The sequence below is a fragment of the Zalophus californianus genome, chromosome 7 (genome assembly GCF_009762305.2).
Source record: "Zalophus californianus isolate mZalCal1 chromosome 7, mZalCal1.pri.v2, whole genome shotgun sequence".
Classification (NCBI taxonomy): Eukaryota; Metazoa; Chordata; class Mammalia; order Carnivora; family Otariidae; genus Zalophus; species Zalophus californianus.
In genome coordinates, this window is record NC_045601.1 from 22,705,222 (window position 1) to 22,724,623 (window position 19,402).

A 19,402-nucleotide genomic window follows, 5' to 3' on the forward strand; every position below is an offset into this window, starting at 1 on the left:
AAATGTTTACTGAAAATATAAAAGAAAAATATCATCAGGAAGAGAAAGGCAGTGCTAAGTGCCGATGTCAGTGAGATGTAAGGACACAAGAATTCTCAGGGCATCAGCAGCTCACTGGCCTGGGCCTTCTTTTTTCATTCTGTCTCTTGGTTCCTGTGAGCTGCGGTCTACGATATTAAGTACCAGAAATGCTGGTGTTCCTTACAGTTGATGCTCCCTCCTGCATTTGCCGTTTTCTCGCCCTTCTTCAGTCTCTCTCGTTTTTTTCATTCCTTCTTTATTTAAGCAGTGGATAAGTGTTTTAGGAAATACATTAAAAATCAGGCATATTAATATGATGGGGCTCTAAACTAGTGATGAGGATTACTTGGGAAAAATGTGTTCTCTAATAAAAACATTTAAAAGTGAAAAAAAAAGGTCTGGTATTGCAATTTAAAGCAAATCACTTAAATACAGATAGATAAAGAAAATAGGGCAAGATAATGGCATCTTTCTGAGTTTCCTATGTCAGAACTTTTCAAGCAAACTTACCACACACAAGCAATTGGGGAAAAAAATTCACAAGTGAATAATTTAGCATACAACCCTCAGCAGAATCTAATGAAAAATCACCAAGCTGGATTTCAATATAAATTGTTGCATACAAAACCTGTTTTGCAAATACGTTACAGGTTTTAATGTAAGTTGCTGCATAAAATGTGAACAGTTTTACAACTATATTCTGTAATTTAGACTTTTAGCTTGACTGCATGGCTTACTTATGTAACTCTACAAAATGATGAGTGTGGAAGGCTTGAGCTTATAAGGGAAAAATGCCTTCACTTTAGTGATTCCAGTTTAAACTTACAGAAATATCAAATTACTTATTGAAAAAAATCCCAGATGAAGTAAAAAAGGAATGTTCTGGGAAGTTGCCGTTGACAGTCTATTGCCCTGATCTTATAGATGTTTGTTTCCCAGGATTACTTAGTGAGGAATATCAGCATTTGAAAAATAAGAATGGCCAGAGGTCTTTGACAGTCTCGTCAGAGGGTTCTAGAGGGGCTGAATCTTTTTGTTTTTTGTTTTTTTTTTTTTAAAGAAACATCTAATCTAATTCTGTATAAAAAATCTGAGAGCGAACTGAGAGCAAATGAGGAATAAAGATAATAAATTAAAAATGAATTAAGAAAATCTGACTTGTTCCCCACTGTTCTTCCAAGAGCCCACCCTGAGCTTGGACTGTCTCTGCTACCCATGACTGCAGAGGCGAAGTCGCAGGAAGGGAACCTGAGGGCGACCTTTCCAAATCATAGGAATCTAGGAGCCTGATCTCTGACTTCCAAATAAGGTTAAAGGCAGCTTCGTTATCCAGATCCTGAAATGTCAGCCAACTTCACCAGCATGAGGAGTGCAATCAAAAAAAGACACTGTGCACCAAAAGAAATACATCAGTCACTAAAATGGAAAGCCATATAGCAAATCTGATGTCAACGCCGGTGAGCATTTTTAAACAACGACAATAGACTACTACGTGGGTGTGCCCACCAAATGAAGGAATGTTCTCTTCCTAGAGCCTAAATCTGCTGATTAGGAATCACATCAACTGGGCAGTAAATGGCATACAGAGACGTTGCTCTTCTTACCACGTTTGCTTTACCCACTAACACTAGCTTCACTTCCATTTGCAGCTTACCCTTCATTTTTTTTTTTTAAAGATTTACTTATTTATTTTAGAGGGGGTGGGGAGGGGCAGAGAAGAAGAGGGAGAGAATCTCAAGCAACTCCCCGATGAGCACGGAGCCCGACGCAGGGCTCAATCTCACGACCCTGAGATCATGACCTGAGCTGAAATCAAGAGCCTGGACGCTTAACCGACTGAGCCACCCAGGGGCCCCTCAGCTTACCCTTCATTTTAAACTCCCATGTCCTTATTTACACTTGGACTCTTTGAGCATCCTCCTTTCCTCCAGCAAATGTCTGAAACAAAAACACCTAAGAGAAACAACATTGCGATGCCAATTTTCACCATTACCTGATTTTTCCAACCTGTTACAAAGTGCAACTCATAAAACCAAGAGGGAGCATCATTCTTTGTGTGTGTTAAACACTCTTGGTAAAGCAACACCAAATTAAGGAGCCAAGTTTTAACAATGCTGTGGATACCCTTCTGGAAATCGCTTGTGAAATGGCAACTCCTTGAAGGCCCATATTTCATGAACTTGGCAAAACTCCCTTTCAAGGTCATTTCCAAATGCTTGTCTTATGCAGACCAGCATGCATGGAACATCACTCGCATGGCACCAGGTCAACCCATTAGTCATTGCTGGAGGGAGCCTTCTGTGGCAAGGCAGCCTGCTTCAAAGTCAGATGGGCTTTTGAAAAGCATGCCAAGAAAACTTTCAGATTTGAAATGTTACAGAAGAGAAGGTCACAACATCTTTTAATGGCCTCCTATCCTTGCAGAATGTTGCTGTTCATATTTTTATGCAAATATTAATATCAACCCAGTGTGAAAATCAGGTTTGAAAATGTGGTAAGTCAGTTTGCGCATATGTCTTCAATTGAGCATGCTGCCGAGTGCCAAACTTCAACCAAGCTGATCAGACTGTAGGTCTGAGTAAAAGCCGAAAGTGGTGGAATCTAGTTGCTATAGCTGCAAATTAAACAAATAAATGAGACACCATGGAATGCGGCAAAATAGCTGTGGTCTGATTAGTTCATATTTGCCATATGTGTGAATATTAGCAGTCAAATTCTGAGTTTAAGCAAAGTGCTTTGCAATAGGTGCAAGCAAGGAGAAATGCTTAAAAATAAATAAGGGAGATTTGAATTCTATGTCCAAGGATAAATATCTTACCTATTATATAAACTTTCAAGGAATTTCATTAACTTTTTATGTTAGGAGTATATACAAATGTGTTGTTGCTAAAAATACAAGATTTCCACCTGAGCATTTCTCCTTGAAGCTGTAGACAGAGTTTCACGCTAGCTTCTTACCTACTATATGCTAATAGGTGAACATCATTAGCTATAGGGGAATTTTATCTTATCTTTGCCATAAGATTCCTACCCTATCCTCTTTGAGGGGACTTCTATTCATGGAGCCTATTATGTGGCAGGTACCATGCTATGTACTTCCGTAGCCAATCTCAGGAGCTCCTGCAAGAAGCTGCCCCACTCGTGGAATTCAGGAGAGAAGACCATTGAACAGAGAATTCTATTCTGACTAACCTCTTAAATCACTTACACTAAACCCTTTCCACAGAATGATAAAACCAGAGAAAACTCGAGAGGTCATCTAGTTCAGTGGCCCCTTCAAGGTGGCTCACATGTCTTTATCGCTTAGAAGAGCTGCCTATAGACACAGAGTGCCTTTTGGGGTTAACCCGGTGTAAGAAAGAGAATGGAACAAAAAAGACACTCTATTGTGTGTGTGGCAGCAGGGCAGAGCATAGAAAGGGATGTTTACTAACATCAGTCTTTTTATCCTAATGCATATAGACAGTAGCCATGTGAAGAGTAGCACTTGGACATATAAGATAATTTGATATATTACCAGGTCACATGAAAGAACATATTTGATACGGATGAAAGGGGTTGCCTTAAGGGGAAACATTTCCACCCACCAGGGCTAATCCTTACAACTAGGTTAAAACGTATCTCAATTAAATCATTAAGGGCACGTTCATTCTCTGAATATGGATATGGTAAAACAATAGGAAAAAGTCACCCTTGCTTAGATGAAAAGGAAAATCATCAGAAATGCCAGGAATGTTTATTAGTGTCTTGATGAGATATGTTTGTGAAATATAATGACGATTCATGGTGAAAGGCATCTATTCACTAGATGTTAACAAAGCTCTAAGAAGAGAGGCCTTGGGTGTGATAAGTGTGATGGGGTCGGTCAGCTCAGCATCCTACCCCCAGCTAGGGTGCTGGCTAACTGTGCAAGCCTGGACAAGTTCTCATGCTGCACACTTGAAGGCCAGCAGATACAGTTCTGCTCTGGAAAAAGGGAAGACTGATTTTGAAAATTATAAGCCAGTGAGCTTGACAAGAATGCTGTACGGTTCTAAAATGGGTCACTGAAGGGCTCAGGTAGGATACAGTGAGAAGTAAATGGTGATCATATGTACCAGCTAAGTTCACTTAGTGAAAATAATCTGATTTCCTTTTCAGAAAGTGTTACCAGACTGGGAAAGTAAGGAAATAGGATAGAAAGGCATTCACTCCACCATTATTCATTCATCCTTTCAAAAACATTTTCTGAGACCTACTATGTGCCAGGCACTGATCCAGAAGATGGGACTGTGCAAGAAAGCTAAGAGCATGTGCCTGCCATTAAAGAACAAATTCAATAGTTCCAGACAAATGCAACAACATACTACAAGTACAGGACAGCAGATGCTATCATAGAGGCACATGTGGGGTAGAGGCTCATAAAGAGAGGATGGTCAGTTCTGTGATGTAAGGCAGAGTTGATGCATGAGTGGACTGGGAGGAGAGAGAGGTTTTTGACAGGAAACCCAGGGCTGAGTGGACACTCGGTCCCGGAGAAGCCCCATCTTAACCTTAAATGGGATCACGGAAGTTAACCAGTATTCCTAAAGGACCAGGCAGTTTGGGGACAAATTTGATAGTTTAACTTCAGATTCAAATAGAAAAAAAAAAAAAAGAAAGAAAATTTTTAGTTGAAAATTTCCTGGTGGGTTGCCACAGTTTTTCCTTGCTGTTCTTTCTTCACTTTTTAACATGACTCAGATAAAGGAGCATGCAAATGAGATGAAGATTCTTGCTGTCTTCATGATCTGGTGTGGATGTAAGGATTTGGGACAACGATTCTGGACTCCCAGAAAAGTTTCTTTTCCCACTTTATCTAAATGTGACCAACACGATGACCCCTCAGGATCTTTAGATATCTAGAATCCACAGTCAAACTGGGAAACAGCAACACCTACTCTTCACAGGTGAGTTTTGATCCTAAGCTATCATCCACCTGTTGCCAGTATCATCTTATAACCCTTTTCCTCACCAGATCCCTTGTCCGAGAACTTTCTCTCCAATATATGTATTGCATTCATTTCCTATTTCTCCAACCCTGGATATGGTGATAATCTTCAGTGGCCAATACCACTGCCCCGCTCTTCCCTTCTGCTAGCACATAGGTCATTTTTATCTAAATACCTGTCTTGACCTTAGGAACCAACTATCCTCTCCCCACATGGTTACAAGGTGGTCAAAATTTACTGCTCTGAAAAATCAATTATTTTGTTACTGACTTTACTCACAGCAGGAGCCTCCAAAGAAGCTTCAACTCAGGCACCTCAATTCCCAAAACAGTTTTATAGATCAATCATTTTATTAAATTCCAATAAATCCATTTAATGACCCTTAAAATCTTTCAGTGTACTGTGGCTTCCCCAGAGCCCATGCTGTATTCAAATTGAGTTTAACAAGATGGAATTCACTAAGAGTACACCTAAGGATCCTACATTTTGTATACAAAAGAATAAAATAGTAACAACTTCGAATCTTAGCTAAACCACACACTGGTCAGGTAAACGTGATGTGCAAGTTTCAGTATATGGTATAATGAACTGCCAAAAAGAGTTAACGGAGCTCGGAAACGCTAATAAGACAAGTCGCTGGCTAAGCCTCTCTGTTGTGACTCTTGCCCAATCATACCGAACTGTAAAAACGAATCTAGACAAGCTGAAGCCTCGTCAGGGGAGACTGAGCATGATGCTAAAGGGCCTGTATGACATTTTCCCAATAAACATTTACAGAGTGTGCAGGAATGCCAGAGACTATGCTAGGTTCTGGAGGAAAAGATGAAAGAAAACAAGAACAACAACATTTGCTGCCCTTTATGGCCTTATAGCCCATTGGGGGAATAACCAAATAATACTAATCAAACAATGTGATAAGTGAAATCCTAGGTGTCGGGACAAAGTGTTCTGAGTGCAGGGAGAAGCGGCCCACTCAGATGCTTCGGAGACTCAGGACCGCTTCACTCACAGGTGGTGTCTGAGAAAGGGATGGAGCAAGGAGTTGTCAGAACTTCAGCTCTTCTAGAAAGGTAACTGAGGCCGCAGCGTGGAGAAAATTCTGGTGAGGAGGGAGTGGGGAGGCGGGGAGATAAGAGAGAGCCTGTTGCCTCAGTTCAGCTGGCTGATGATGAAGCCTTGAACTAAAGCCAGGATGGTGGAGGAGGATGGGGCAGCTTTGGGAGTTACTTTGGAGGTACATCTAGTAGGACTTGTCAACTAACTATGAGGAATGTGGTAGAAAGAGGAGATTTTAGATGCTTCTGCCATTACTGAAGTGGCAACATGAGAGGAGTAACAAGATGAGGGGAGGGGTTAATGGGATGAATTTGTTTCAGTATGTTCATCTCAAGGTCCTTGTGTCAAATGCTGAGTGTGATGCTCCTTAGAAGTTGGACCAGGAAGTACAGACTTGGAATGACCCACATATAACAGAGACTGAAGTCATGGGGAAGAGTGAGATCCCCCTGGAAGAGAACATGAAGAGAAGAGAGACAGCTGGTTATCTGAATCCTGCAGAATGGATGAATGGACTGGGCGGATTTGAACTGGAGGAAAAAACAGAAGGTTCAATTCCTTATGAGAATCTTCCTTCAGCTGAAAACCCCATGGTCCTGGTCTACTGTTGAAGCTTCATCATTAGAGATGCTCAAGTAAAGACTGAAAGGGAATTTGCCAAGATACTGTTCAGGGAACTGAGGTATCACATGGTGTATGGACCAGATGGTCTTTAGAAACACTTCCCAAGTTTTAAGATGCTAGGATTCTGTGCCTCTATGATAGAAAATGCAGCTTTGTTTTTCCACTTCACTTTCTTTGGCAGCTATCACTGATGCTTGCTGAGGTTGGAGCTTCAATTAAAAGGGAACTGGAAAGGATATAGGGATGGACTTCTGCCAAGGAGCTGGGTCTGTGGCTAATGAATGATCTGTTTGTGGTAATGAAGAAGGAAGCCAGTTCCTAAGACAACACCTTCAGTCCTGGCCCCACCTCTCCTCCAGCTATGAAGAACTGAGGGCACATGAATGGGAAACATATGAATGAAGTTTACTTTGAAATATCTATGGATTTAAGGATTAGGGGTAAAAGAACTTGAATAAACCACACTTTGGGTTTTGCTGACCCCAAAATATCTGAATATAATTTATAGACCTTTCGATGAACTCAAACTACTGCTGGGCCTGCTCATCTATTCAGTGTAGCAAGAAAAAGGGCAGAGTGTAAGCCAAATAGTATTAGCCTTGAATTCTATCCTTACATGGAAAATTAGTTCTACACTGGAATTTGTGATGTCAGAAAATTGCTTTAAAAAGCCATGGTCTAGTACCCTAGAGAAAAAAGAACTAATAATCAGATAAAATAATCAATATACGGAAATGCTTTCCAATAAATTTGACCTAGGCATTTCTATTTACTTGGCCTGTAACTCTCAGATGTTCCAGGGACCGCGCTGTGTTCTTTGGACATCATTTCAGGCCTTCTCAGGCAGTGGCAACAATATGGTATGTACCAACCAATAAGACCCTCAGAGCGGATAGCAGGCCATGTATGTAAGATTTTATTGCAGAGCAGCTGAGATTGAAGAGTGAGGTAAAATACAAGTTAGGAAAGAAGTGAATGGTTTGGGGTTGCATTCTCCGTCAACTATTACGAAAAGGAAAAGACAGGGTAGAAAAAAAAAGGACAAGGAAAACACAGACGTAGAATATTGGTAAAATTCACTCATCGATGCATGAGTATTTTACTCATTGATTTCCATTGCGTAGAGGCACTGTTTGAAGCGCTTGGGATAGATGAGTAACTGAAACAAAGACCTCTGCCCTTATGAAAATTATATTCTACCAGAAGGAGATGGACAATAAGCCATAAATACAGCACATAAGTAAAACCAGATAGGTCAAGGATGGTTAAGTACCACCAGGGGGACAAAGAGCAGGGCAAAGGAACTCCGGGGACATGCGGGTAGTGGGCAATACCTAACAGGCTGCTCAGAGTGGGCCTTACTGAGAAGGTGAGACTGAGCAAATGGAAATTCACAAGGAGAATGCTGTGATCTGTAAAACGAAATGAGAACCGTATGCAGCAACTCTGAAAGTATCTGCCTCACTGTGGATGGAACTCTCCTTCTCATTCCTGGGTCTTTGGGGTCTTATTTGTTTTCTTTGGGAGGTCCATTGGGAGTCTTAGAAAGTGGTTCCCAAGAAATTTCTGACCTCTGTTCCAGTCTTACTTTTATTTTTGAAAATTTCCAGATATCTTCCAGTTACTTTAGAATATATTGGGAAAATAATAAAGGTCAGTTTTTCTTTTCATATGAAAAAGATGATAGCCTTCTCATGACCAACAGCTTGTTTTGTGAAATATCCAGTATCAGGGTGGCACAGACTCTACAGATCATGAAGTGCATCATCTGTGTGGCCCAGAACTGGAAACTTTCCGCAAGTTGTGTTATTTAACAAAAGAATAACATCAACTCTGAGTTCCTACAAAACCAATGATCTTCCAAGCAGTATTTAATGCCTTCTCTTCTGGGAAAGACAGATGTACAAAAACTTTAGTAATTACCAAATGTCAAAATAATATTGAACAGAATAAATAGTTGCCTAAATTAAAGTTCTCTTGAGGATCAGTTACATATAACAAGAACAACTGACAAATCAAGCATGAAGAGAGGCGGGCTTATTTTCTTTATCTCCTTATAAATTATATGGGGAATGAACAACTCCTGTGATTATAAGAATATCTAGGTCATGTATGCTTAAAGATCTGTGATAATAATAATAATATCCAAACTTCTGCACTGCTTGGCATTCTCAAGGCATTTTATAAACATTAATTAGGTCTTCGCTAAGCAGAGACACTGTCTCATTGTTGGTTTTTCCTGTTATAGCATCGCTGAGAATCAGCAATCTTCCTAGAGTTTAAATATTTATTTATTTATTGCTTTTAATGTATACTTACTCCATTGACAGTGCTTTAAACTTAGAATCAGCAGAAGAGAAAGGTTCAGGGATCTATTTTTGCAGCCAAGAAACAGGCCAGAATAACAATAGTGCTTCTCGTTGTCAGAGAGAACACAGCCTATGGAAGACCACTCTGTTGGCTTGTAGAACTGTTTTCCTACTCACCTTCCTCCACCTCAAACAGGCCATTTCTATCCTTTAAAAGTGCAAGTATTTTTCTCATCCTATAACCCCACAGTGCCTAGCAGGGTGCTTTGCATTTCATAGGTCTTATTGAAAATAAATGTTTGCTAGATTGATTTGAATCAAAGCTCAGCTCCCACAGGTTGCAGCCATGCAGACCCCAACCACAACTATCCATGACCATTAGCATTATGTTTTGCAAAGTGATTCATTTTGCTCGTATCTCTAGTTTTCTCTTGTCTTATCATCAGTGGACTGAGGATAGAAAGGTGGTAGAGGATATAAATATAAACATAGCATTCTCTCAAGTTTTTTTTCGAGAGAAAATGAGCATGCACAAGTGGGGGTATGTGTGTGGGAAGGGCAGAGGGAGAGGGAGAAAGAGAATCTTAAGCACATGGGGCTCAATCTCAGGACCCTGAGCCGAAATCAAGAGTGGGACACTTAACCAACTGAGCCACCCAGGCACCCCAACATTCTTCCAAGTTTCAAAAACAAACATGTAAATACCCTTTTAATGACCAACACCTAGTGAATGCCTAATGGGCGTCAGGTGCTGTTCAGATTGCTGGAAATAACAAAAAATAAATAGGGCTGAAAGGATAGAACAGTTTTTGATTTTTGGATATTGAAGTGACTCCAGTAAAATATGTTATACTTTATAGGTTTATATTTTTAATTGTAATAAACTAAAATAGTGTGTGTGTGCAAGTGCTATTTTAATAGAGCCTGGAAAGAAGTTAGCAGTTACACAGCAAGGTTGTATTACTGTTACAACTCATTTATTTACCCATTTCCTCTTCTCTTCTCCAAAAAATTTCTAAGACTGCTTGCTGAGAGAAGAGAGGTAAACAATAGAAAGGAAGAAACAGGATAGTTTCCTTTAGTTACAATCATGTCCAACTTATGGGTAGAGTAAATCAAAAGGAAAGTCCTGTGAATTTCAAATCCTGTGAGTTTCCTTTCATGCCTGTTTTCTGTCTGATTTTGTGCTGGGCAGATGAGTGCTGTAAATTTAAGACTAACTTGGTGATGTCTTCTGAAATGGTGCCATGACAGACTTATAAACTGCATCAGGCCTCTGGAGCCCAGGAGATTATGTTGAGACTTCAAACAGTAAGGGTGATTCTACACCTAAGAAGAGGGTACATTCGCCTTTTGGCTGGAACCGCCATCGTCCAGTAATTTGCCAAAATGACCAACACAAAGGGAAAGAGGAGAGGTACCCACTGTATGTTCTCTAGACCTTTTAGAAAACATGGAGTTGTTCCTTTGGCTACACACATGCGAATCTGTAAGAAAGGTGATATTGTGGACATCAAGGGAATGGGCACTGTTCAAGAAGGAATGCCCCGCAAATGTTACCATGGCAAAACTGGAAGAGTCTACCGTATTACCCAGCATGCTGTTGGCAGTGTTGTAAACAAACAAGTTAAGGGCAAGATTCTTGCCAAGAGAATTAATGTACACGTTGAGCATATTAAACACTCAAAGAACCGAGATAGCTTCCTGAAGTGTATGAAGGAAAATGATCAGAAAAAGAAGGAAGCCAAAGAGAAAGGTACTTGGGTCAACTGAAGCGCCAGCCTGCCCCACCCAGAGAAGCACACTTTGTGAGAACCAATGGAAAGTAGCCCGAACTGCTGGAACCCATTCCCTGTGAATGCATGGCATGATAAATGTAAAGAAAATAAAAGATCTCAAGACTGTAAAAATGTTTCTCTTAATTGAGTAGAAGTGTGGTGTCCTTTCCCCCCAAAAAATATTTAAAGTAAACTTTGTGTCAAAAAAAAAAGAACAGGGTACATTCTCTATTGGAATTCTTGTAGCTATAAAGATTTAGATAGGCAACAGCAAAAGGCCTAAAGGGCCATAAACCATCCATGGGCAGAAATACTTAAAAGTTACAAATTAAGCTAGTAAAATATTAAATAAAATATGTTCTATCCTCCTACATTGTTAGATACATATTTTATAAAGCAAAATAAAAAAATATGTGATTGTATGAGTAATAAAATAAAGGTTTATATATTTATAAATTATAAATTTGTAAATTATAAAATTATATTATTTAATAATATAAATATTCCAAAATTTTATTTTCTTGCCTTCATTTCAACAAATTTACTGAATATGTTGTTATAATGGAAATTTTCAAAAATTTAAGCTCTACTGATAGTATTAATCTAAGGCTTTAAAAATAAAATGTAATTATAATAAAAGTATATACAATTTGAATGTTTTCATCAAAATACGAACATTCAGGTGAATGTAAAAATTTTTAGTTGAATTATTTTCATACTTTTAAAAATTAAATATTGAAAATCATTTGTTAAAATTAAAGTACAAATGATTATTAAACTTTCAAATAAAATTTAAAGTTGAAAATGCTTATCTGATTTATTAGTATTTCATGAATAATTTTGCACATTTTTATAAAAATTATATTATTCATGATTCCAGCAGTTAGTGTTCATATTTTAATGGCCAATCTAAAGAATCAGCATCCTATTTAAAGTCGCATATATACAAATTTAGAGTAATGCAAATTAATATTGCAAAATATTCCTCAGCCACCATATGCAACTTCTTTGTTAGTAATAACTGGAATCACGAACTGGAACATGAAGAAAACCAAAGAAATGGTCATTCATGTCTACTAATGGACGAAGTTCATTAAGAAAGACTCTACTGAGCTCTTACTATCATAGAGGATTTGACATGTTGATTCATTTATCTTTTCCCTTTCCGAAATATCTGTGTCACTCAGATTCTCCTTGAATTTCCAAGTAGTGTTTGTCTCCAAGAGTGAGAATTATATCTCATCAAAGTGAATCTGTGAATTATGTGAATTATATCTCATCAAAGAGTCAAGTTATAGTTCTAATGGCTTCCTCAGTACTTAGAAACCATTCATTTGAAATGTTAAGTAGCACCTGCATCTGCAAAGGTTGTGATTTATTCTCTGGCCTAAGGGTAATATTGTGCATTTGAGGGATGTAGACCACAGGCCAAACACTTAAGGCCTGTATTCCTATAGCACATGATGAGACCACTGGTTCTCAGTGAAGGCCCTCCTCTTGTTGTTAATTTCTTACTGGGCCTAATTTATAAGCTAAACTATCATAGGTATGTATGTATAGGAAAAAACATAGTATGGTACTGTCCTCGGTTTCAGGCATCCACTGGGGATTTTGGAACAGATCCCTCTCAGATAAGGTGGGGAGTGGGGGACGACTGTATACTGAATTCATACATCAATCTAACAAATAGGCATTGATCCCACTACATGCCAGGTGGGTGGGCAGAGTGCTCGGGGCTGGAAGTCTGCTGTTTGCACTCGGAAGTAACACTTGTGTGAGGGATACACACATGTCTGACGGAGATTTGAAGGTGCTTTGCAAGCCTGACAGCAGAGCTAACCTGGCCTGTGGGGGTGAAGAGAGACTTCTTTTTTTTTTAAATTATTTATTTATTTATTTATTTATTTTTTTATTCTGTTATGTTAATCACTATACATTACATCATTAGTTTTTGATGTAGTGTTCCATGCCTTCTGAGAGATGTTATAGAAGCTAACAGGGTGAGCAGGGGTTCCCAGGTAAAGAATGGGAAGGGCATTGGGGGTAGGAGATTGCAGACACAGGGTTATGCAAAGGCTTTTCACATTCAAGAAAATCAAAAGTTGGAGAGGCACAGAGTAGCCACATCAAGGCCCTAAGAAGGTAAAATGAATTTGACAAGACCCAGCTTATTTGTTTGGAACTAGACCAGAGGTGCCATGTTAACAGCGTGGCTCTAATTGGACTCAAAGAAAATGTCAGTTGTTTGAGCCGTGCCACTTTTGATGTGTTGGCTTAGGAAAGAATTAATCAAAGCCCCTCAGTACAGTAATGTTTGTTTGTTAGTACACACCACTTTTCTCAAACTATACCAAAATTGGGGGTAGAAAGGAAACTTATTTTGGGCTTATGACGTGTGAGGTCTAGTTCTTCGTGCCCCTATAATTTCTCTGATGGGTTACCCCTTTCACGGGGAGCCCCCAGTGACGTATTCTAAAAATTGCTGTAACCAAAAAAATGCAGGCTTCTTAGTTAATAACAAAAGTGCTCAATTTCAGAAGCGGACCGGGAAGACAACACAAAATTTCTCTGCAGAAAATATATCTTCAAGTCTTGTGAGATGACAGGCAAACCATCCAAAATATTTGATTTGAAACGTGGGAAGGCAACACCATGGCTAGAGCATCAGAAGGAATCAGACTGAGAAGAAGGGAAAGAGCTGGGCGCCCCAGGCAAATGCCCTCCAATGGGCACCCCCTGCCAAGGACACTTCCAATGCCTGCAGCATATCTCCCACGGAAAATGACAGTTTTGCTGCTCCTCTGGGGCCAATTCTCCCAGTGCTATAGTTACTTCCAACACAATATCCTGACGTGAGGTGGAGGAACAACGGGGCCTCAATAGTTGTACAGGTGGGACTAGGTCCTTAGGCTCCAGTAGCGGACAAGCCTTTGAATGGCACAGAAATTAAATTCATCCGTACAATGAGCTAGTTGTATTATCCAAAAACACCGACACCTTGTAAACTGTGGATTCATCTACTACATAGTTTTAATAGTGACTCAGTTTCATGGGAAAATGTTTTTATTGACATTCGGTATTCTCCTCTAATTACAATCTCTCATAATCCTCCTCATTGCACAGCCAGTTAGATACATTCTATGGAAAGCCCGAATTAGAAAATAGGCTCTTTAATAGATTTTTTTTTAATGAAAGGAAATTATTTGTTTTAGTCCACTTACCATTCCGTGATTCAGCCACCCTGGGATAAAATTATCAAGCAACTTTGGGTAAATCATCTCTCTGTCATAGGCATAAATGATCCAGAAGACCGCTACCACGAACTGGAAGGGAAAAGAAATCCTTTATTTCAAATTCACGATATACAATGCGTTGGTTATCCATTGTTCAAAAAACCCAACAGAACTGTAATCTAGAGTGAAAGACGAATCAGTAAACCAGCGAATGACTGGAAAGGGATTTCTAACTTCACTCCATTGGTGGTAATGCGTGGGGACCTTCTTCCTTCCTTGGTCTCCCTACTGTGTTCTCTTAGGCAAAGGGATCTGTTTCTGAGGGAGAGAGAAATGAACTGTCATCTGGAACAGCTCCCTTCGAGGGCTAATTGTGTTGGTTTGAATCCTCTCAAGAGGGTTTAAAAGTTCACTGGTGGTTTTTTGGATCCCATTCCCCCCTCTACAGAGTCAGCACACATTCAAGAAACTGTAGTGTATTTTCCTTGAACCCATCATGTGGTTTAAATTAATCTTCACATTCTCAAGTTTCCATTTCACCACTAACAGCATTAAAATCACTGCCATACAAAATGTCCCGAAGTCACATTTCCTGCAAATGTATTAATTTATATAGCCTAAGCAGGGGCTGTGCCTGCATTGAAAGCAGAATGTATGGAACACAAAGGAAGAATCTTAATTCTCCTGGAATAACTTACATACTCATCTGGGTTCCCAAGGTTTATTTTGACCCATCAGCAACATAACTATCCAAAGAGAGTACAGTACTCAATTTATTCTCTTTCTTCAAACTAATGGTGAAAGAAGTTCAGATAAAATAAAGAAACGAATGGTCCAGGGTCTTAACCTTCAGCATGGAATTTTAAAGAAAATGCATATGCTTGTGTACGTAGTCAATAAATGTGGCATGGAGAAGGCAACTAGCTCAGAGAGAAAGATCAAAGTCTCTGCAGAGTTACATCTCATAATAAATGCTACAGAGCGATAAAATGCAGATGAATATTAAGCAGAAACAATTTTTATCTTATTTCTTGTAAGTCATCCATACCCCCGCATTTTACTAATAAAAGTAGTAAACATTTTAATGCCTCTTTTCATAAAACTCCCAGCACAAGCTAGTAATCAGAAGGGTTCCAAAGTTCTTTTCCAAGTATGTCAGTTATGACATGGGTAATTGTAGTCTGAAAAGAAAGTTCACCCTTAAAACCTAAGATGTTATGAACATTTCTCGTTTCATAAAACATATTGAAAGATAATTACAAGAGGCAACCATAGATTACACACATAGTTTCAATCCCAGATTGGGGTCTCCAGTTATTTATCCTGCTTTTGGGTCAACTATTTTCACTCAACTGATAAATGCACAAGATGGAAAAAAAATTATTAGCTTAAATGTTAACTGTCATTAGGATCTTTCCAAGTGCAATGAGTAATTTGAAATTACTCACAACTTTGGTTTATTCATTCCACTACAGACTTCAAATGTACTGAGTATCAAAATTACCCGCCCTCAGACCTGGGTGCCAAACTTTACAGCATCACGACTCAAAATGCAGTCCCAAGGATCAGCAGCTCCCATGTCACCTGAGAGCTTGTTAGATGTGTGGAATGCCAGGTCCTGTCTTGATATGTTCTGATTCTGCATTTTTTTTTAAAGATTTTATTTATTTGACAGAGAGGGCACAAGCAGAGGGAGAGAGAGGGAGAAGCAGGCTCCTGCTGAGCAAGGAGCCCGACGTGGGTCTCGATCCCAGGACCCTGGGATCATGACCCGGGCCGAAGGCAGCCGCCTAACCAACTGAGCCACCCAGGCGTCCCGTGATTCTGCATTTTTAATAAGATCCTGGGGTCACTCATATCCACATTAAAGTCTGAGACGTCAGCTTTGGAAGGTCCTCCAGCCACCTTGAGCCTCTGCCCCCGACATGGAGTGAGGCAGTCACTCAGCCAAATGGCTGGTCTACCCAGAGCCTCCACCTACTTTTCTATACCATATCCTGGGCAACAATAATCCTGGAATTTCCTCTTCAAAAAGACACAAGGGCCTGTGTAGACCTCCTTCCTGGGTCTGACCTGGAGGGTTGACTGCACAATCAATGTGTACACCCCTTGACCTGCAAGGTGGTTAAGATGTATCTGTTTCTGAAGGTGAGGACCAGTTTTACATTTAGTCTGGGACTCCACACACAAGCACGAAGCTACTTTAATCCTGGATGGAGCCATAGGTGGAAACCCCTTCACCTTTGCCATATAACGTAACCTAACCAGGGGTGACGTCCCATCACATTCACAGGTCCCCTCCCACACTCAAGGGGGGGGGATTAAACAGGCCTGTACCATATGGGATGCAATTGTGGGGCCATCTTAGAATTCTGCTTACCATATGCTTCCACTCTTCTTCTTTTCCAAATTGTTTCAGCTATTTTAAGTCCTTTGCATTTCCATTTAAATCTTAGAATCTCAGCTTGCTAATTTCTACAAAAATATCCTCCTAGAATTCTGATTACGACTGTACTGAATCAATATATTCAATCTGGGTTGAAATGACATCTTCACAATATTGTGTCTTCTGACCCAGGAACATCATTGATGCCTCCATTCATGTAGATCTTTGGTTTTTCAGTTTGTAGTTTTTAGTTGACAGATCTTGCACATATTTTTTTATAAATCTATTATGAAACATTTCATGTTTTTGTATGTTATTGTAGATAGTATTGAATTTGTTTTTACATTTTGTTACTCGTCTATAAAAGTACAAATGACTAGTTTATTGATGCTGTGTCCTCTAGCTTGGCTAAATTCGCGTAGTTTGAGTAGTTCTTCCATAAATTATTTTAGATTTTTATATGTATGTGATCTGCAAATAAAGACAGCTTTTTTTCTTCCTTTACAATGTATATGCCGTTTACTTCTTTTTCTTTTCTTAACTGCACAACCTACAAACTTCAGCACAGTGTTAACTAGAAGTGATGAGCAGAGAGCACCCTTGCTTTCTTCGCTATCTTAGGAAGGTGTCCAGTCTTTTAACATTTAAGTTTGGTATTAGCTGCAGATTTCTCTTAGATGCCTTTTATCACGTTGAGGAAAATCTCTCCTATCCTTCATTTATGTATGTAACGGACAAGTGCTGAATTTTTTCAGATAATTTTACTGTATAACCTCAGGTGACCAGATAGTTACTCTCCTTTATTTGGTTAATATGATGAATTATATAGATTTTTAATGTTAAACCAACCTTTAGTACTTGGTCATTATGTATTATCATTTTTATATATTGCTGGATTTGACTTGCTGATATTTTTGTTACGAATTTTTGTCCCATCTTCATTTACACAGTATATCAATCCATAGTTAGTTTTACTTTCTCATGTCTTCTTCCAATTTTGGTGACAGGAAAATGGTGGCCTCAAAAAATAAACTGGAAAAAGCTCCCTCCTCTATTTTTCAAGGGACTCTGTCCAAGATTGATTATTTTCCTCCTTACCTATTTAATATGCTTCTCTTTTTTTCTTTTCTTTTTTTCAACTTTTTTTTATTATGTTCTGTTAGCCAATATATAGTACATCATTAGTTTTTGATGTAGTGTTCAACGATTCATTAGTTGAATATAACACCCACTGCTCATCACCACATGCGCTCTCCTTAATACCCATCATCCAGTTACCCCACCCCCATGCCTTTCCCTTCTCTAACCCTCAGTTTGGTTCCCAGATTCCAGAATCTCTCATGATTTGTCTCCCTCTCTGATTTATTCCCCTTCAATTTTCCCTCCCTTCCCCTGTGGTCCTCTGTGCTATTCCTTATGATCCACATATGAATGAAACCATATGATAATTGTCTTCCTCCGCTCAACTTATTTCACTTAGCATAATCCCCTCCAGTTCCATCCACATCGATGCAAATGGTAGGTATTCATCCTTTCTGATGGCTGAGTAATATTCTATTGTGTATATGAACCACATCTTCTTTACCCATTCACCTGTTCAAGGACATCTCATCTCCTTCTACAGTTTAGCTATTGTGGACATTGCTGCTATGAACATTGGGGTGCATGTGCCCCTTCTTTTCACTACATCTGTATCTTTGGGGTAATTATTTTAATTTAAATTCAATGAGCCAACATTTGGTACATCATCAGTTTTTAGTGTGGTGTTCAGTGACTCATTAGTTGCGTATAAAGTGATAGGCTTCTCTAGGGGAGCTATCTGGACTTGTAAGTTTTCTCATGAGAAGATTTAATTGTGAATTCAATTTCTTTATTAGGTATAAAGTTCTCAGGTTTTCTGCCTTCTCTGGAGAAGAGTTTTTAGTTCAAAACTAAAACTTTATGACTCAGTTTTAGTCATTTTTGCCTTTTGTGGGATTTTTCCATCTCATCTAAGTTTTTGAACTATACTATTCAGCTGTGGAAATCAGCGAATGCTACAAATCAGGTATTTTTTTCCTTGTAGAGCCAGTTTTTAATTATTGACTAGCACACCACTGTGGAGAGCTACTTTCTGTTCACCATAAATGATCATTCATGGTGTCCCTACCACATGGAGAGTATTTTGGTGTCAGTACTTACTGGTGGAATGTGATCAATCCTTTCACCCCTACCAAATATTGAGGGAATTCCATGGGTTATTAAAAGTGAAGTGACTTTCAAGAAAGTGTTAGTCATCTTTCTTAGTGTAATACTAGAAGGTCAAGAGGCCCAGGCAACTGTATAATCAGCCTTCTAAATAATTCTTGAGATAGAAACACAGCACAGATGGTGGTTTCTTGGCTTCATGCACTAATTTCTCTTGATAGTATGGTCATCAGCAAACCCAAAATAAGTTTGAACTCTACTACCAGGGCATGAATATGAATCAAAAATAGGTTCCCTTGGACAGGCGAAGTACCACTGAAACGTTCCACAATTGTGGCCAGCTATTTCTCAGTGTGCACCTGCTGCTTCTCAGCTGCCAGGCCCAGGATACTGTATTTGAACTGAGAGTAGAAGGAGCTCAGGCGCTTTCCAGTCCTTCAAGCTTCCCAGGCGAAGTACTTGTGTTACAGCTAGTCATTGAGGCTTCATTTGAACCCCTGGAACAATTAGAAATGAATGCAAAAGAAAACTGGATTCACGCTTTGTCTCCTTCTGTAAAGAGTCTCTTATATAGTATCCGATAGAAGCTGAAGTTAATCAGCTTTAGTCCACTTCTAAGAAGAAGCTTTGCTGATCAGTGGGAAATTCTTTGGAATTTAGTAAAACCAATTAGAGCCCAAAGGATGTTGCAGAGAAATATACCATGAAGGAGGTCAAAGAGAAAAGTCACTTATCTATAGATTGGTTTATAAAGGCCATTTAGCATATCTCAAACATCCACTGTTGAAGAAGGGAAGGAGGAAATAAATGAATACATCTTTAAAGTCTTCAGCTTCAA

General features: G+C 39.2%; 1 protein-coding gene across 3 annotated transcripts in view; it reads right to left on the minus strand.

Moving 5' to 3' along the window:
* AIG1 (androgen induced 1) overlaps positions 1–19,402 on the minus strand; it is a 247,455-nt gene that overhangs the window by 145,825 nt on the left and 82,228 nt on the right. For all 3 annotated transcript variants that reach the window (XM_027602543.2, XM_027602542.2, XM_027602544.2), the window contains exon 3: positions 13,980–14,081. In XM_027602543.2, coding sequence (XP_027458344.1) covers positions 13,980–14,081 — 102 coding nt within the window. The remainder of the gene's footprint in view (positions 1–13,979; positions 14,082–19,402) is intronic.